Raw genomic sequence first — 20144 nt, 5'->3', positions numbered from 1 at the left:
ACTAATAAGCCACAACTTCGCTCCATCCACATTTCTGTGCTTGGCACCATGCTCACCTCATGAGGCATTTACAACTCTGCGTAGGGTTAAGGTTCCACCCGAGTTAGAGTTTTCTAAACTGAAAATCCCAGAGCTCCAAGCACTCTGCAGTGGAAAAAGGCATGCCTAGTGCAACACAAAACTGCCACAACGTAGCTCCTTCAACACCTTTTTTTTTCTGGGCACCAGGCTCTTCCCCATTTTGATTTTCTGCTCTGCCTAGGGTTAGGCTTATGCCTAGGGTTAGGGTTAGGCCTAGGTTTGTGCTTCAGTAACCTACCAACTGGAGAGCTTTAAGCATGCCTCAGATTAAATAGGAATGCATAGTGGAACACTAATCAGCCACCATTTCGCACCATCCACATTTTTCTCTTTAGCACCATCCTCACCTCATGAGGTACCTTTACAGCTCTGGCTAGGGTTAGGGTTCAGCCTAGGGTTAGGGTTCCAACCCAAGTTAGGGTTCTCTACACTGCAAACCCCAGATCTCCAAGCTCTCTGAAGTGGAAAATGGCATGCCTAGCACAACACAAAACTGCCACAAATTTCCTCCATCCACATTTCTGTGCTTGGTACCATCCTCACCTGATGCGTCCTTTGCACCTTTGCCTAGGGTTAGGGTTCAGCCTAGGGTTGGGGTTATGCTTAAGTTTAGGATTATGCCCGGGTATAGGCTTGAGAAATCCACAATTGGAAGCGCTTTAAGCACTCTGCAGTTTAAAAAGGAATGTGTAGCATAAGAAAACACTGCCATAACTTACCTCCATCCACATTTTTCTCTTTGGCACCATCCTCACCTGATGAGTCCTTACAGCTCTGCCTAGTTTTAGGGTTCAGCCTAGGATTAGAATTATTCTTCTGCTTAGGGTTATGCCTGGGTTTAGTCTTGATATATCAAAAACTCCAGAGCTTCAAGCACTCTGCAGTTTAAAAAGGAATGCGTAGTGCAAGAAAGCAGTGCAACAACTTTGCTCCATCCACATTTTTCTCTTTGTTACCATCCTCACCTCATGACTTTTTTGCACCGCTGCCTAGGTTTAATGTTTAGCTTAGAGTAATGATTATGCTTAGGGTTCGGTTTATGCCTGGATTGAGGCTTGAGAAATCCACAACATCCAGAGCTTTAAGTGCTCTGCCTAGCATAAGAAAACAGTAGAAAAACTTTGCTCCATTCACATTTCTCTGATGGCACCGTGTTCTCCTCATGACACCTTTACAGTTCTGTCTAGGGTTACGGTTTGGCCCAGAGTTAGGGTTCTCAAAACCATGAACCCCAGAGCTCCAAGCATTGCAGTGGAAATAGGTGTGCCTTGCGGAACACAAAACTACCTCAGCATGGCTCCTTCAACACCTTTCATCTTGGCATCAGCTTGAAGCCCTTAAGCATTTACTACTCTTGTTAGGGTTAGAGTTACACCTAGTGTTAGGGTTATGCCTAGGGTTATGCTTGAGAAAAGCAGAAATTCCAGGGCATTATGCACTCTGCAGTTTAAAGAGGAATGCACAGCGGAACATAAAATTGCCATAACATGGCTTCTTCAGCAGCCTTCTGCTTTGCACCATGCTCATTCCAATTTTGATTTTCTGTTCTGCCTAGGATCAGGCTTTCAGCTAAACTTTGGGTTATGGCTAAGTTTGGGCTTGAGGAAAGCACAATATCCAGATGTTTAAGTACCCTGTGGTTTAAAAAGGAATACATAGTGGAACTGAGAAGTGCCAGAACTTCGCTACAACCTCATTTTTTGCTTGGCTCCATCCTCACTTCATGAGGCCTTTACAGGTCTACCTAGGGTTAGGGGTCTGGCTAGGATTAGGGTTATGCCTAATTTTAGGTTTTGTCCTATGTTTAGTCTTGAGATAACTACCAACTCCAGGTCTTTAAACACTCTGCAGTTTAAAATGTAACACATAGTGGAGGGTAAATGTGGAAATTATTTAAAAAAAAAATAAAATTAAGGCTAAATATTTTTCTATCCCATATTTAAGAACTTAGGAAAATTTGTGCTTAGCCATGTGCAGAAGGGAGTTACTAGAAAATCATTAATTAGATTTAGAGCAACAATAGTTGATCAGTATCTGGTATATAAATACCATCCACTGGATGTGTAATCTACCTTTTAATTTGGTATGCTCTTCCCTTTCCATAGTCAGATTTATTTTTAATATAAATTTACATATAAATTTACATGAACTGACTTCCTGGTGGGAATACAAAGTAGACTTCATGTTGGGATGGGGCTGTAACTTTCTTTTCTGCTCCCCCATATAGTTTATAACGACATATATCTGTAGTCATGGAATTAGACAGCAGTTACATAGTTATTTTGCCCTTGTTCTTTGCAACTGCATCAGGCTGTGTTAGCCAGCAGAGATGAATGATCAAAATGGCATTATATTTAAAACTTAAAGAAACGTCTTTCTACATCGTAATTCCAGAAGCAATTACTTCCTCAGAGGAAGCAGTTCTTGCCTCCCACTTCATCTTGCTCAGACTTTGTATGACTTCGTCCTTTGAGTCAATATGAGAGGAATCAGGAATGGGGAAAGAACGAAGAGCAGTAAGGGGTCGGGAGGAGGTAGTGACTAACAGCTGATAGTATAAATGATCATGTACCCTGAAAGAAAAATTATTCTTCTATCTTTCTAGATGCAGTTACTAATATTTTAGTAAGGAAATTTAAATAGTATTTTTTCTGTGAAAGCTGCGAGTATCTATTTTAGTTCACTCGAAGTTTGCAAGAGGCTTGTGGATGTGTGAGAAGTGTAGGAGGGAACTTCCAGAGAGTGTATACTACTGGCTTACAGCCTTTCATCATTGGTGGCTGAGATAACAGAACTAACCTAGATGAAGGCCACTAATTAACTAATCTTGGTGATGTTTTTTAATGAGTTGCTGAACACCAGATGGCAACACTCTTGGGAAACTAAAAATATTAGTCTTTTTCCATAAATACTGGGGAAAAGTGATGAAGCTAGATAGTCGTGCAGCACTAAAGGTGGTCCAAGGAGAGATAAGAACAGGAATCTAATTGCATACAATATAGTGGTCAAAGCATTTGACTTTGAGAACTATCATGAAAGTAATGAGCTAGCCTAGAAAAGAAATGAGGATAATATAAAAAGAAAAGAAATAGCATTGAACTTCAGTTGGCAGGTGAAATAACTAGTGAAATAGAATCTGCAGTTCACTGTACAAAGAATGCTAAATCATGGCATAAATCAAAGCGTTTTTACATGGGAAGTAGCCACAGAAAATAAGACTGAAGAGTTTGTAAATACTTATTTGATGTCTAGAAATCTGTCCCTCTGTCTCTCTCTCACACAAACACACACACACACACACACACACACACACACACACACACTTTTCCTCTCTGCCTCCCTTCATCCCTCCCCCACTTTCATCCTCCCTTCCTCTTTCCAGGTTTAAAACATTTGTGACTGGGGATGATATTTAGGACACAAACTATGGCTATTATCAGTACAGCAGATCTATATACTCCGGAGTTCTTAGCATCAGAGCATTTCCAGAAAACAAAAACTGGAGGTAAGACAGCTAGACCTGTTGGAAAAAAAAAAAAATATCACTCCCAGTTTTGGCTGGAGCAGGTCAGGAAAAGTATGCTGAGAGATGAACAACATGCTCAAAAACATGGGGAATTTTGGATAAGCTTCACTCTAATTCTCTTTTTCCTGAGAGAAAGAGGATCAAGGAATGACAAGATAATGAAAATTAACATCTGGCTTTGATCTTCAGTAAACATAGTTTTATGAATGAAGAAGATGGTCAGGGGATGTTCTACCACTGGGGGGTATTTGTAGAAGGTGAAATTCATTCCTCATGCCAAGCAGCTTCTGCATGAGTCACTGGCATAATTATTCTGTGTGTTGCTTGTGGAGTATCTAGGGAATTGAGGAAAACTGTTAGTTAAATTAGTTGAATTGTAGAAGTGAAAAGCTGCTTGTTAGTGAAGAATTTGGTAACAAGACAACAGCCTATTAACAGAGAAATGGGCCTGAGAGTTGCTGAGGTTTCATTAGGATTGTTTCTGTGACATTATTTTGAGTTTTCGGTGATATCCTTGAGAGGAAAGATAGGGGTATGATAATGAAATATGTTGAAGACAATGCTGTGATGCCCTATCTATTGGGGTGGGGATTATAATGTTATGTCGAAATAATAGGGTATCTTTGAAGACTTAAGTAATAAAAATGGCTAGAAATTTCAGTGCACGAATACAAGGTCATGCTCTGAGCATGGGACCATCAGCTGGAAATTTGGATAAAGACCTCAGAGCTTTAGTATATTTTAAGACAATTGTATGCTGCAAACATGTAACTGCAGGTGGGGAAAAATAGATTCTTGGATTTGTCAGAATGAAGATTTTGCCAGGAGAAAGGGAAGAGTGGTTTTGCTGCTGCCCAAGTAATGACAGCCTGCAGTTAGCCATCTACAGCCATGCTCAAGAATGGGAAATTGTACCAAGGAAACCTGCAAGTATATGCATGGGAGTAAAATGTTTATCTTAAGAGAAGGGAGTAAAAATAATCCGTTATACTTTTAAAAAATCAAAACAGGGAGGTTGTAAAAATTTCTGTAAATATATCATGATAGACGAAGAGGTAAGAAAAAGATTTTGAAACCTGAAGTTACTGCTAGCATGAAAGCAAATTATTGCAAAAGTGTCCAGTAATAAACTTAAGACAGAAATTAGATTAAGCTTTCTTAAAGTTAGGAGATATGTGTTGGAAAGCAGCGTTCTGTGAAGGAGTAATAGGAATTAAGAAAATCCAAACCCAAACTTTAATTTGCTTTAAAATTGATCTTAAAGTTGTAAATGAGACTATGTGTTATGTATTACCTGCATTACCGAAGTGGTGCTTCAGGAGATCCATTTTAGCATTATATTTCCACATGACAGCTGTTCAGTGGGCTGTGTGGATATAATTATTCTGATTGTGTTCTTAAGACAATAAAGTAACATACAGGTGATATTAAAAACATAATATTGTGAGCAATAAATAGCAAGTAAAGTTATATGGTAGATATTTAATACCTGTCAGACTCTGCTAAATTTCTAAAGCCCAAAAACAGATGGAGAAAAGCTCATGGAAGAACACAGTTCAGAAAAAGAAGTTAAGTACTAGGCTCAGAAAGAGAAGTGAAGTACTGGGCAAACATAATAGTTTTTCAGGCATTTGAGATATTTCTGTTTATTTGTTTTTAATACTGTTTCCAGATATTCAAAAGCAAAATACATAATGGCCAACTAGCATAAAATCAAATGAGAAAAAAAAATAAAATAAAGATTTTTATTTTCTCAAGAAAAGGAGCCCCAAGGTCTCACAAAGCTAGATGTTTAGTCTCTGGAAGTAAGTCGAGAATGGCATTTAGATCAGTAATTAATTGTGTGCCTCAGAAGTATTTATTATTAAAAAAATAATTCTGGGTTTTCAGTAGGAAGAAGGATATGCTGTTATTTTTTAAAAAAAGTTAGTAAATTCTGCTTCCAAAGGGCAGACATCAGGGAAGATGGACATTTCCTAGCCAAATTTCAATAAAAACATCTGTTTAATTGGTATATGGGACTGGAAAATCAGTATAATTTAGTAATCAGGATGAATAATGCACTCTTTCATTTGGACTGTTTTTTGGGGTTTTTTTGAGTAATGTTTTCCAACCGTGACAGATTTTATCATCAAGTATTGAAGTAAACTGAACTTAGAAGCAGACCTTGAATCACCATATCATTAGGATTTAAGCTATTGTTTTTAATGAAGTATTCAACCCAGTTTTGCTCATTTAAAATGTAATAATAATGTAATTTAAAACTTGTACCATTAATTAATAAAATAAAAAGTATTTTATTATATTATTTAATATGTTGTTTATTTGGATAAGCGCTGTTCCTGAATGTTAAAAAAAAAGTCCCCAAACCACTCAAACCAACAGCCTTCTCTCTGTCATATATGACTTTTTGTGTGTTTTCATTTCAGAAATACTGGGATGAAATATCACCCTGTCAGAGTTTGTAATGCATAATTTAAAAGAGGTTGGGAGCATGAACCTGGGAAAAAAGAACCATCAAATGAACCTCCATGAATTCTTGAATTTCTGTATGAGCTAGTAGGGGAAAATGCAGTGGTGATACAATTTATCAAAAGTTCAAGGATAACTTACCTTGATATTGCACCATAAAGATTGATGTGTAAAATCATTGGAAAGAAAACTGCTGCAGGAAAAGCTGGCTTACATATTGAAAGCAGATGGTTTAGGTAAATTGTAACAATGTAGGGTTAGTGGAGCTAATAAATGAGGTGGCGTGAAGGTCATTAAAAGACTCTCAGAATAGGAAGGGTGGAGATAAAGCATTGACTTTCCCAGTCTAGAATAGTTGGTGTGGACTATGTGTGGAAAAAGTAGGTAATTCAGTTCAGTGTATAACAATATAAAATAATGAGACTGGGTTGGATAGTGAAGTGTAGGAGTTAAAGTAATGAAAAGAAAAAGAATGGAAAGTTGGATGTACTTTGTTTTTTCTTTTTTGATAATGAGCTTGAGCAAGATGTGGTTGCTGCCTGCAAGGATGAAAGGCTAAAAAGATGCTGGAAAATGTAGAAAAGCTGGCTTATGAAAGCACAGAAAATTAGCCTTTGTATTATTTCTGAATAACAGTTGTATTTTCAGCTATTTGAAGTCATAGTTTATCAAATCAGGCTTGTTTTCAAATTACTCCCATTAGAAACTATGATACACTGTAAATTTTTAAAACACAGTATATAATATTTTTCCAAACGTTAAATAATTGGAAGTATTTTTGAATTAAAGTGAACACTGCAAGATTACTGACTTGCATTTATTGGGAAGAAGGATACTCCTTCCAGTACTGGAAGGTGGAAAAATTAATTTTCTGGAATGAAGAATAGAGAATGGTAAGGGAATTATTATGGACTGGTGTTTCTTGGCAAGGTGGTAGGCAGTTGATAAATTAATACCTATTACTTCATCAGCTGCTAAGATTACACTTTATGAACATGAGGAGAAAAATTTGTCTAATAAAACACATAGATAAATACTTGATGGATGGCATAGCATTATGTCTTTGAAGTATTTATTTCAATTTTGTGTAGAATTTCATCACTTTTCTAATATATATATTAATCCACAGAGACCAATTATTGCAAACGGACCTGGAGTTTGGTTAATATATAAATATCAGCTGTGGTTATACTTGTATTGCTAGGATTTATAAGCATGTGGTTTTCTTTTCATATAATCAGTTTCAAAATTTGGCATGGAGTGTGTATTTCCCCCACAGCTGTATTAGGTACTAACTTGCTGCAGTCCTACACAGCAAGTTACTACTGACTATGACTGGAAGATTTTCTTGTCTACTGCACTTTATTCACTACCTAGGAACAAGTAATAGAGTTTTCTGTTTTTGTGGTGAGTTCTCTAATTATATCTTGATGTTCTGAGAAGCCAGTTTTGTATTAAGGTGACTGGCATACTGAACTCCCTAAATAGATTTGGTATTTCACATGATGATTTGTTTCTAGAAGATCTAAATTTATTTATTAACCAGGAAGACAGCATCACCTTGAGTGCAGATTAAGCTACTGTACAGTCCCTTCCCTGTACACTTGGGAACGTGCTGATGTTAGCAATCCAGGCAATGAATCTGTTTCATAACAAAAATGCAAGTTACTGAGTTAAAATAGCAGTTTTGTATTCTAACTTCCTTGCATGATACATTTATCTTTGCAGAAACTAAATGCTGTTACAACACAGCTATACTTTATTGCATACTGTTTAATCTCTTGCTTTTTACACCAGAGACATGTAGTACAGATTTTCTTTCTTTTTACCGTGTATTTATATATATCAACATAGGCTCTGACTTTTTTCTCTGCCTTAATAAAATGGTAAGATCTGATTTCATACCAGAAGTAGTGCTGTTTATTTATGTGTGCCATTTAAAGAGTATTTAATTTACACACACATTATGTACACCCATACTCATACACACATATGTGTATACACTGTGCACACACACAAGTGTGTGTGTGTGCACAGTGTATGTATGTAATCTCAAAATGGACTGGAGAATGAAAATCAAAACCTTCAGCATCTCTATTTCCCAAGTTACATAAATACACAGACATGGATATGACAGTGTGCATAGACAGGAAGGGAAGATGGCTTCCCAAATCATGGGGATTAAGGAGAAGACCATGATATTAAACAGAAACAGGGCCTTGAGATTTTCCCCTAGTTAGACTTTTTACTTGTATGTTATTTGCACTGAACCTGTAAACTACAAGCTCTTCCAAAAACAGCTTTCAATCTTTACTGAGCCATCAAAATCAACTTTCCTTGCAGCCATGTGGTTGTATTATTTGTTCTGCCCTCATCTGTAGAGGGCCAGGGGTGGAGACTCTTTCAATTGAAGCTACAAGGCAGAACTTTCTCCCACAGTTTTGTTTGGAGAGTGTCTATATCTATACCTATACCTATTCCTATCTATACCTATCTATATCTCTCTATCTATAGCTGTATATCTCTCTATATATATGTATACACATATATGAACAATCACATAGAACTTTGTAAGGAAACTTATTAGTAAAAATCTAACCTCGATGTCTTATATTTTATTTGTACTTATCAGTACAGTAGTGGATTATCAGAGGATGCTTCTTATCTCCATTTTGCCTGCAATAAAGCTATGCCTTACTAACTGTCCAATTTTGTATACAAGTGACTGTTCTTGCTAACTCCAGGGAAGGATCTTTTCAATTTCTAAAGTATGAGATTTGATGGACCTTATGTAATTACAAGATTGCTTAATGGTTATAAAGTAATTGTTCACTCTAACTGTGGTGTCAGATTAAAAGACTTTTTGACAGACAATTCCAAAGGCTCACTCCCTGCTGTGTGAAGGAGAATTTCTTTCTATTTGTACTAAAAATAAAAGGCAATTTCAAAAAGTGACCTTTTGTTGGAGTATTATATAAGACAGGGACTGATAATTTTTCTGTGTGCCTGTCATAATTTTTAATGATTACAGTTAAAATAAAATTAGAATAAAGTGTGCTTCTATACTGTTATCAGAGGCATTCAGTGCTCGAATAATTTCATTTTTTTTCCCATAGGCTCTGCTACTGATGGGAAGTTTGCAAGTCCCATGTGCAGAAACAGATGGAGAAATTTCAGTCTTTAGTCATCAGTGCTCTTTGAAGTTTCCTTTCTAATTCCCTTTTCTTGCCAAATAATTTGAGAGCTGGCAATATCAAGTCAAATACCCCTCCTTCTATACTTCAGCTATCCTTTTTTTGACCTTATTCTGATCTTTCGGTTTTTTTGCTGCAGTCTCTTAATAACAGAACAGAATGAGAATGCTAGTCTAGGCAAAGAGGACTTTTTTTGGTGATGTATAACATGCAAGTTGAGTTTCCTTTGACTTCTTCAATTCTTTAGTCTACCTTCACTTTCAATGAAAGTATGAAATTTCAGTGAGACAATATATTCTGAATGTTTTCTTATTGTCTTTCATGCTTTCAGATAAAATGGTTGTAAAAGAGTTAAAAGCATGTCAACTTATTTTTGTGACATTCAAACAGGTGCATCCAATTCATGCAATTTTTCCAAATAAGATTTTTTTTTCGCATACTAAGCTAAAAGGAGTGTCTTCATGCTCTTAGAGCCCTCCTGATACCTTAATACCTTATCATTTTGTCTCTCTTCTGAGCAGCCACCACTGAAAATGTGCAACACGTATTTTGAACCAAGAGGTGCCTCCATAAAGTAGGAAAATAAGAAATACAAGTAAGAGAAAGAAATAGTTTTCTTTATTTGTCATACTTGGCTTTGGAGATTAAATTAATAGGTATATAATTATTCATTAACTGCTCTTTAATGTAACACCTTTTTTAATGGAAAGAAAATTTTTGGCATGTAGAATATTGAAATATTGATAATGTATTAAGACAAGTGAGTATCTTGAGAGTAAGATTTGGTTCCTGTAATTTCTGGTTGAATAAAGCATATATGCAGAGACTGGAGAATTTGATGTTTAAACTCATAGCTATTTAAGAGCCCTAGAATTGAATATGTTCTGCCCATGGCCTGTCCCACCAGAAACTATAGATTCATTTCCCCTACACTGTGGCTAATCTAAAATGTCTCATGCCTGAATGCACATCTAGCCTATAAAAGCAAGATAAAAAATGTCGTTGTTAAGGCCTGTTTCCTCACAGATATAAAACCAGCAGTGGTCACATATGGTGACAAACTGAGGCTGAAGCAATTAATGTTGAAATTGTATGGCAAAATTTAATCATGTATTTGAGGTAGAGATTTTCATGATGTTAAGAATGATCAGCTGAAGTTGTTGAAAAACTTCAGAATGAAGTATGGAAGTTAAGCAACAGAAATGGATATTACGAAAATAATTCTGTTCTTCCAATTTCCAGTCAAACCAGCTGGATGATTCTCAGCGTTTCCAGATATTTGTGTGGGAGAAGAGAGAAAATAAGAATAATTCCTTGAGGCAAAGCTAACCCAAGGATATCAGACTATATTTAGCTTAGAAATTGGGACCTTAATTCCTTAAACCTTGGTCCAAGTACAAATCTGCATGTCTTTAGAATTAATAGAATGTTCCCCAATCCTCATGAATGTTGTAGTTCTAGGGCATGGAAATAGTGGTCATTTGAGAAATATGCATTACTTTCTATTTGACTTCTTTTGGGTAAGTAGCTTTTAATTTTTTATTTCATAGCTGCATGCTTAGCTGTATTTTACTTTGAAAGATGCTATTACAAGCATGCTACACTTCTAGAGTGTTTTCAGGAGTGTTCAGTACTGGAACTGAGTGGGATTTTCTTTGCCTTTTTCATGCCTTCCAGCTGATGGGCAGAATTTAAGTCCCCGTGGTGCACAAACAGATGGGAAAATGTTGGTCTTCCGTTTTCAGTCATCACTGCTAATTCTTTTATCTTCTGCATGCATTAGTCAAACAGACTATGCCTGTCAAGCAATCTGTGTCATGTGCCATGACAGCCTTTTAATTTTTTTTAACTCTGCTGAAAATCTTTTCTGTGAACTGACATTGCCTACACTCTATTAGTTTAAGGAGGAAAGCGCTTGATTCATAACTAAATGATTGCCAGAATGGTTGTAGAACTGTAACAATTTTAAAGTACTATTTTTTTACTATTTCATGAAGTAATTCAACAGTCAAGAAGTAAGTTTTCAAATACAATTGGGGATTTTTTGGAGGCATTAATACATGATTTTTTTTTATGAACAGACACTGTATTGGCACATACTTTTATCCTTTCTTACCCAGTATGCCACAGAGATACATGCCTGGTATTTTTGGAACACTGGAATGTTCTTTATGCACACTGGCATACACCCATAAATCTTAATTTTCAGCCTATGACAAGAAAGCAAGTCTGTTTTGATGAGCAGTTCAGTTGCACATTCAGATTTTGGTGCCCATTTTTGCAGCATGGAACCCAGAAGTGTCGTGAATTAAAGAACTTTTATCCACAGAGCAGCTGAAATACTTAACTTACTCAAGGAAGAGTGAATATCAAACCACATTTATATGACCATTCCTTGACTGGTTTAGCATGTACCTATGATGAAAATAAGTTAAATAGTAACATAACATAAATTTGTATTAATAGAAATGCATCTATTTTAGCAATTATGTGAAGATATTGGCATAAAATTTTCAGCACTGCATTATCTCCTGGTTACTTGAAAATGGTTTTGTGGTTTTTTTGTTTTGTTTTGTTTTGTTTTGTTGGGTTTGTTTTTTTTGTTTTGGTTTTTTTTTTGTTTGTTTGTTTTTTTTGTTTTTTTTTTTTTTGAGATATGTGTTTTACTCTGTTCAGTTTATTTTATATGCCTGGAATGCACCTATAAGGCTCTGAATTCAGCTTTTATTCTGTAGGCTGTATGGTCAAAGACATAAGGGATTGAGCTCTGTGTTTGTGTTTTTATAATGTGGGTGGGATCAGGCATGCTGAAAATGAATTTAGACCTTTATTTTATCACAAGTTAAGCTCATCCAGATGGCAGACAGTTCCTACTCTGTGTGAAAGAATAGTTTGGCTAATGTGACAGGCATGGGCTTATAGACACTGTCAACTCTTAGAAAGTCCTGAAATAGAACAAATATTGCAGGCAGATGATCATCAGTATCTTCCCTGTGTGAGAGGTGGAAACTCCTGCTGCAGGTAACCATTGATTCCAGGTTATGGAAAGAGTTCTGTAAATGGTGCACTGAGCCAGTGCAGTTTGCAGAACTGTGCTTTCTGCAAGTCCATGTAAAAGGAAGTGAGAGGCCTTTCTATTTGTATTAAGGGAAAAATTGTTCTCATGACTATGCCTTAACATGATGCCCTACTATGAAGGAAATCAGCTGAGCAGGAGGATTTGTTCCCTGCATTTTCTCTGTAGCTACATAAGCTCATGCAAGACATGCATGAAGCATTTGTTAGCGTACTTAACAGTTGTTACTTTGATTTGTGATCCACAGATTTTAGTTCTGAATTCGTATGTATAGCTGTAGAGTTTGGGTCCTTGTTCAGATTATTTTACTAAGGGACACTCTGAAAAGAAAAGAATAAAATATTTTCAGTTTGGAGACTCCCACTTAATGAAGTCCATTTGCATTTCTTCAAAACTTTTATTAGTTCAGGTTTCAATACATAAGAATTTATTGATGAAAACCATTTGTTTTGGAAAATTTATGCCTAGGTCTGGCATCCATTGTGGTTTAGGGATGGTGATGTTTTGATGTGGAACTTAACCAACTGCAAGTAACTTAACCGCCTGAGAGAAGACATGTTTTATTATTTGTAAAACATAATGCTTTGAAACTCAAGCAATCAGTCTGGAGTTACTGAAATTCCCATTTAATAAAATATCAGGTGTGTCCCCCTCAGACTGCAGGGATGAGAATCGCCCTATAAAGGACGAAGAATGGAATTCTAAAGAATTGCTTTTGTAGAGGTGAAATTTCCACTTACTTTTCTTTAAGATGTATGAAAGGAAGGAGGCTGCTAGGGTAAGCTGTGCAGCAGAAATCCCTGTTTGGGGAATGATTTTCTATCACACACACTCTTGTCTTCCACAAGGGGAGTATGTTGTATTTTCCTTTTCTTTTCTTTTGGCAAGCTACCTTAAGGGTCAATAAAGCCAAAACTGAAGCTAGAGCAGCTTTGAGGTGCTGTACTATTTGCCATGGGATGTACTGAACTTACATATCTTTGTAAGCATGTTATAAACATTTTCATTTCTTTGCCAAGCCCAAGGGGAGGAGGAGTAAAAGCAAATATTTAGAAATAGTTATCCTGCATGGTATACTTCTAGTCCTGAATCAGCCTTTTTCATGGGTTTCTTTTGTCATTTTGTTCTGGAACAGGAATCTTTTCCTTACTCTGGAGTGTGTATATATAAGTTTTCTATCTCCCAAATATCTTAAAAATCTGTGGTGTGAAAGGTAAGGTTCTTCCTTAAAGGTTTATGTGGAAATAAAGTTAAAATTAAAGTATTAAAACCGCAATCAGTGTTCTGAGAGACAAAATTAGATTTAGTAAAATAGTTTCAAGATTGTTTTGTGCTCATAAAGAAAACACAAAAGAGGTTACAGAGCTTGTGTCTGTCAGTTTTCTTCTTATTAGGCAGGCAAAACTCAATTATGATGGCAGCAGGTAGGGGAACTGACAGAGGATCTACAATTGTAATAATTGAAAACTTTTGTCCCCCAGCTCTTCTAGTAGCTGTACTATGATTTCTGTTAAAAAATTTCATGCCTACAGAAAATCTGTTGTTGAAATTAATTGGAAGGAAGACATGCTTTTGAACTTAGAGCAGCTGCTCAATCTCACTGAATCTTTTGTTTCATTGTCTGTGGTTTGCTAATGTGAAGTCTTAACTTTTTTTTTTTTTTGGAGCTTTGCCTTGAGAACTCTTCCTCATCTGTTCAGCATCATGAATTTGTGTAAAGTGGTATCCAGTGCTAATGACCTAAACCACAGCACTGTGTAGAGCAACTTTATTTATTTTGCTTTGTTAATGAATGAGATTCAAACAAGTCTAATAGAAACCCAAAAGAGAAGCCAGCTAGATTTGTGGGATTTGGTATCTTGAATGAAAATATATGCAAGCCATTGAGGTTAGAGAGCAAGATTACATGGCACCATGAAGGCCATGAGCATGTGAGATTTCCTGTATGTTTCCTTGTCCTCAAACAAGCAGAGCTTTATATCCTGATTGCTTTTGCCTTCTTTTTAACTGTTTGTGTACTAAGGACTTTGCCAAGGATGTATGATTAGCACAGTAACTGTGGCATACATGAGAACATGCAGGTGTGTGTGTAAACCTTGGATAGCCTTCAATGAGCAAAAAACTTTTCATGGAATTAATGTGAGAAAGTAGGTCAATAAAGGTGGAAAAATAAACTATGCATGTCACAGGAAGTGAAATGCCACAAATGTTTTATGAAGAACTACATGTAATCTTGGTCTATGTCCATGGTTAATGACATTTTATAAAAAGATGTGGTTTGTGAATCATGTGGTTATATTTTTAAAAATGTGAATTGTTCAAGCTGTTCATGAAAAAAACTCAAGCCTATCCCTGCAGAAAATTGATGAGCATAGATGAGAGAATACTATGTAAATGTTTCTACATTTGCATGCATATAAATATATACTGTTATAAACATGTGGGATATGTGGAATTGAATAAAAATAAATTATTAATATAAGAATATAAGTAGGTATAAACCAGTCAGGTTTCGTGGTAGGATTGACAGGTGACTGCACAATTTGCACACAGCTAGCATATTATAGAACAAGTGAACCATTGTAAGGACTGCACAGAAGCCTCCTGTTAGGATAAAATTTTGGTTTGGCCTCTGTCCTTTCATTTTTTTTTTTTTTTTTTTTTTTTTTTTAATATCCGCACATATTCATATATTCCTTAGGGTCTACTGCATTTCCAATTGCCTTCATCTTCATAAGCGCTCATGAAGCCAATGGTGGTAATCCTAGGTGACAGAGGCAATTGCTGGGTCATCACCTCTGTATTAAAGATATTTTATAATGCACCTGGGACTTTCTAGTATATGAATAAAGCCAAATTACTTAGTTATTTCAAATATTTAAATAACCTGCTTGGCCCACAGGTTTGAGAGAATAATTTAAGGTATGCAACAGAAGAAAGGTTTTCAAGAATTTCAGTGAATCATAGTCAGACTTTCAGGAATCTGCTCAATTTCCTCCTAAACAGGATTGATGCTGACTTTGGTTCAGAAAGCAGTTCCACCAGGAAGCCCTTCTGAGCATAATATTGTCTGGGTGCCCAAATCTCTCCCAAGCCTTTGGGGTATGTGAGTAAGTTAGGAGTACTCAAACAATGCCTAAATCATATTATACTGCTGTTCATACTGTTGTGATAGCATTGAGTTTCTGGACATACAACCCAGTGCTTAGAACTCTGTCCCTGATTATTGCAGATGGCTGAAAGTCTAAGCCCACAGGTTTTCATATGGTTTTCATCAGACTGCCGATACAAAAATTATTGTGGATTTCAGAGAGACAGGAGAAAATAAATAATTTGAAATCTTTAAATAAGGACACATAGGACACATTCCTCAGGAGGGAGATTCCTGGGCCCTTTTTTTTTTTTTTTTTTTTTTTTTTTGAGTAATGGTAGGATGATATATTTCTTCATTTGGGAATAATAAGTGGTATCACAACACTAGAAATAAGAAGGAGTAGGAAGGAATTCAGAAGATATACAGCTAATCTAAATTTGCTCTCTAGGTTCCCCTTGCAATCAGTGCAACAAGATAAGATTAGAAGAAAATAGTGCCTTTTGTAGGAGAACAGATTATTTCGCTGCATAGGATATTGTTTAGTAGGATATAAGAAGTGTTTGAGACAAGTGAGATGGGTAATTTTTGATGCCTCTCTGTCCCCTGGTCACTGTGTTGGAAACTCAGATCACCTCAGACTAACAGTTTGTCTTTAAGTTTGATAACATAAAGCCTACAAGAACTTGCTCTTTTTTTGTGTCATATTTCACTCTGAGCCAGGACCTGAGACCATTGCAATTTTTCTTTAATACAATACTTACAGAAACAGCTCCTGGAAAAAAAGATATGCTTCTATTAACAATTTCATATTACATTTGACCTCTGCTGCTGTGGTTTTGAGAAAGGCAGTCCTTGGAACTTCTCATTTTTATTAGCTAAATTCTTTATCATACAAGCTGATAAGAAAAGTAATTAAATTTACCTGAGGTCACACTTATGTCATAATTCCTTGCCATTAAAAGCCATAGAGAGAACATTTGAAATTAATTAGTGTTACAGCCTTTTAAAGAAGATACATGACAATTCACTAGCAATGTAACTTCTAATGATGTAATAGTAGTAATGTAATCTTCTATGTCCACCAGACATTTATGCTGTTTTCAAGGATGAGAGCTTTCTTACTTAAAAAAAAAATACTTCCCTACAAATTCTTACATTAACAATATTTAACATAGAAAATACAAGTTTTGTTATCATGCTGGTGGTATCTTTTCAAGCTTCTCATGAATCTGTTCATTTCACCACCCCTCACCCCCAAGGGCTCCTCTTAGTTGTCACTTCTGTTGAATTTTGAATGAAACGTAGAGAAATTTCGGCTTGGCTTCTTTGGAGACTACAGTTGAAACCATCAAGCTCACTTTCATTGTCTCCAGTTGGTGACAAATGGCAATTTTATTTAGCAATGGATGGTTCTCTTTGAGGTTGGATTGATGGATGAGGCTTTAGGAGGTCAGGCCAGCTGACAAGGTAACCCAGAGCAGCTGTCTGCCCATCCCTGCTGCAGGGCTGTCTGTGCTGCTTGTCAGTCAGCTTCTGAACCACTGCTGGGTACTGCTGGAACGTTTTAAGGCAGGCTGTAGTCAGTGACAGCTGACTCTAAAGTGTTGTGCTGCAAATGGTGGTGGTTCCAAAACTCACTGATGGGCAACTCAGACATCTGTTTACCAAAGCCAGACTGGACAGCTAGTGCGGCGACAGTGTCAGCTGTCTCAAACAAAGCAGCTTTTTTGACATTCATGAGTCCTTCATTTTGTCTTTGCTTTTTTGTGTGTCTGGTTTTGTTTCAGGTTATAATCAGCCTGCTAAGAACCCCAGCTTTGAAATGTTTTTGAATGGGATCATGTAAGAACCCCAGTTGTGTTTTGAGATTTCAGTGCAAAAACCTAAAGTGCTTTAATTCTTGTCTGTAGGCTGGAGCAAATGTGCTTCTACAAGATGTTAATGGAAATATTGCACTTGATTATGCTGTAGAAGGGACTGAATCTAGCAGCATCCTTCTGATGTACTTGGAAGAAAATGGTAAGTCAGCTCTTCAGTTTTTGGAATACTTTTACTGAACATGTCATAAAACTGATAGGGATGTGTATTGATCTGATGTAAGTCACACCAAAGCCAATTGAACTATATTAGTTTGAGGATGAAGGGGAGGAAGATGATTTGGAACCACAAAAGTTTTCAGTTTTCATTTGTAACAATTAACAAAGGTTAATGTTAGTTGTCATTGTCAAAACTGTTTTTGACCTTTTGTATGGAGTTGTTAGAATGTAAATTCAAAGTAGAGTAACTGCAGTGATACAGAAGCTTTTAAAACAACTAATTTAACTATTCAAGGACTAGGTTTCACATTTTGTTTCATTTTCCATTGATAGTCTCAGAGAATATTTTTTTCAGGTGACAGACTGCTAAATAAAGAAATCTTTGCAAATAATTTGAATGAAAATTCATATAATATTTTATCCCTCATTCAGAAATATTTGTATTGGTTTAGGGTTGTTTTTTTAAGTTGTGAAAATATTGTAGCTAGGTTTCTATTATGAATTATGCTTAATATATTATAGATGACAAGACCTGTATTGAGAAACTGTGTTTATTGCTCATCAGTTCCCACCTTAGATAAGAGTTCTGAAGTGAGATTTCTAGCACCGCTTTTGACTATGAGAGGTTGTCTTAACATTGTGTGTGGCTCATCTTAACACTGAGGAAAAGGTATTAAGTAAATATAAAGAGCAATAATGTAAAAATTTATGTTTTCAACATTGCCTCCATATAAGGAATCTTTTTTTAGCATAAACTAAGTTAAATTAAATTCTGTTAATGAACTCTTAAGGAATGTGTCAAGGAAATCATTGTGTCAGGTCCTATACTGTCACAGCCAGTATATTGCATGTTTTATAATTTTGTTAGTGTGTGGCAGTATCTTCACAGCTCTGGTTTTGGATTTTTCCAATGGCAAAGCAGCTATTAGCTTCTAAAAACTTGATTGCCTTGAAAAATCACAGATATTTGTTGTCTAAATGCTCCAAATACTCTGATTTGTATTTAACAGGTAACATGCAAAACTCCTGCACCGTACAAGGTGCAGTCTGCTTACACTGGTATCTCTTTTACAGTAGATAGGGGAGGCACTGTTCCTAATTAAACTGTGATTCTGTGGATGTTGGAAGTTACCAAATTAAGAAAAACTTAAACATTTTGAAGGTGATGTCTACATCTATTAACTTGAGATAAGTATGCTTCAATTAATCATCCAGACCTTTTGGTCAATAGAGAGAAAGACGAAATGCATATATTGTTTCAACTCTTCCTAGCATGGCTAGCTGAGGAGAACTGACTTCCATGACTGTTTCTTTCTGCTCACTAATAAGATCTTAAGCTGACAAGTTTTAGGGTTAGATAGGTAGGATAGATCAATCCAACACCTTAACTGCAGTAGTGCATGAAAACCTGGCCTTTGGGTGATCAGTGTCAAAATGCCTATCAGCTTTGCTTGGTCTGCTAGCATTATTCTTGAAACAGGATGTAGGAGATGGGATTACAGGCAGCCTTGCCCCTGATGAGTCACAGCTGTGTTAATTACCAAAATCAGCCTTGCCCTTAATAGGTCACAGCTATATGCAGTAAGGATGAGTATGATAAAAGGATGGGTTGGCTGGTTAGAGGAGAATCCTGAGGTATGGGAAATGGAAGGAATTGAAGGAATGGCCCAGAACTGGGCTGAGGTGAGGCAGGACAGACCAAACAGGGGAGAGAATTGCTGCTGTGAGGTCGCTCTGGGTCTGCAGTCAGAATCTGCAGGGGAAGTCTACAATAGCAGCTGGCTGTAGTCTGAGTCAGTGGTTGGAGTCTGTAAGCTGAGTTGTAGAGGAAAATAAACTGGGGCCCTTTTAACGTTGTTGAACAAGAATGTGTTTTGTCTCATTTCTGTCTCTAATGTGAGCCCTGCTGAAACAATAGATAGTTCAAAGTATCCTTCTTTTGCACTTGACTTTTGAAACTTAGTATCTCTGAAAAGCCTACCAAGATTGATAGCAACTGAGTAGGAGATTCTTGAAGGAAACTAAGCTGTATGAGTAAGTATGAATTACTTTGAATCTCCGAGACTCAGTGCTTTTCTGTGGATTGTTTCGGAAGTTCTCCTCATGGCAGCAATGCCCATGCTTGCCTGCATTGAATACCTCAACACAGAGCGAGGTCGGGACCAAACCTCTTTGTACAAGATTAGCTGATCCTGTAGTGAGTACTGTCTTTGGCCTGTAGTTTGGAGGAACAACCCCCCCATAGTCTCAGCCTTTAAATACATTGTATAAGGAATATTTCCCTATTCTCTGAACTTCTCTGTGTTCCTGAAATGTTTTAATTTCATTTTCATGTCAGTTCTCCATTTGGTTGTGCATCCTGGTTTACAATATAAAGAAGAGACTTGTATGTAGAATAGATTATATTCTAATCATTGCCTCTAATTGCAGAGAGCATGGCAGAAAGCAAAATTAAGTGCCTCATAACTTAGCTAATGAGAAAACCAGATGCTATCAATTTACTTGGATGAAACAAAGTAAGAGTGGAACAAGTGGCTTTGAAGCCACACAAAACTTTATTCATTGGAAACATTAGAGTTCTTAGAGGTCTAGTGCATATATAATTTCTTACAGATTTTACTACTGTGGTAGTTTATCTGTTTTATTATAGATCCTCATGACTAAA

The 20144-nt window shown here is 36.4% G+C and overlaps 1 protein-coding gene across 1 annotated transcript in view; it reads left to right on the top strand.

Moving 5' to 3' along the window:
- The window catches only part of MYO16 (myosin XVI), a 258913-nt gene that overhangs the window by 34294 nt on the left and 204475 nt on the right, over positions 1 to 20144 (top strand). The window contains exon 4 of the mRNA XM_062515094.1: positions 17354 to 17462. Coding sequence (XP_062371078.1) covers positions 17354 to 17462 — 109 coding nt within the window. The remainder of the gene's footprint in view (positions 1 to 17353; positions 17463 to 20144) is intronic.

Source organism: Cinclus cinclus, chromosome 2 (genome assembly GCF_963662255.1).
Source record: "Cinclus cinclus chromosome 2, bCinCin1.1, whole genome shotgun sequence".
In the NCBI taxonomy this organism is placed as follows: domain Eukaryota; kingdom Metazoa; phylum Chordata; class Aves; order Passeriformes; family Cinclidae; genus Cinclus; species Cinclus cinclus.
The sequence above is the reverse complement of the archived record's forward strand: the minus strand, read 5'-3'. Positions and strand labels throughout refer to the sequence as shown.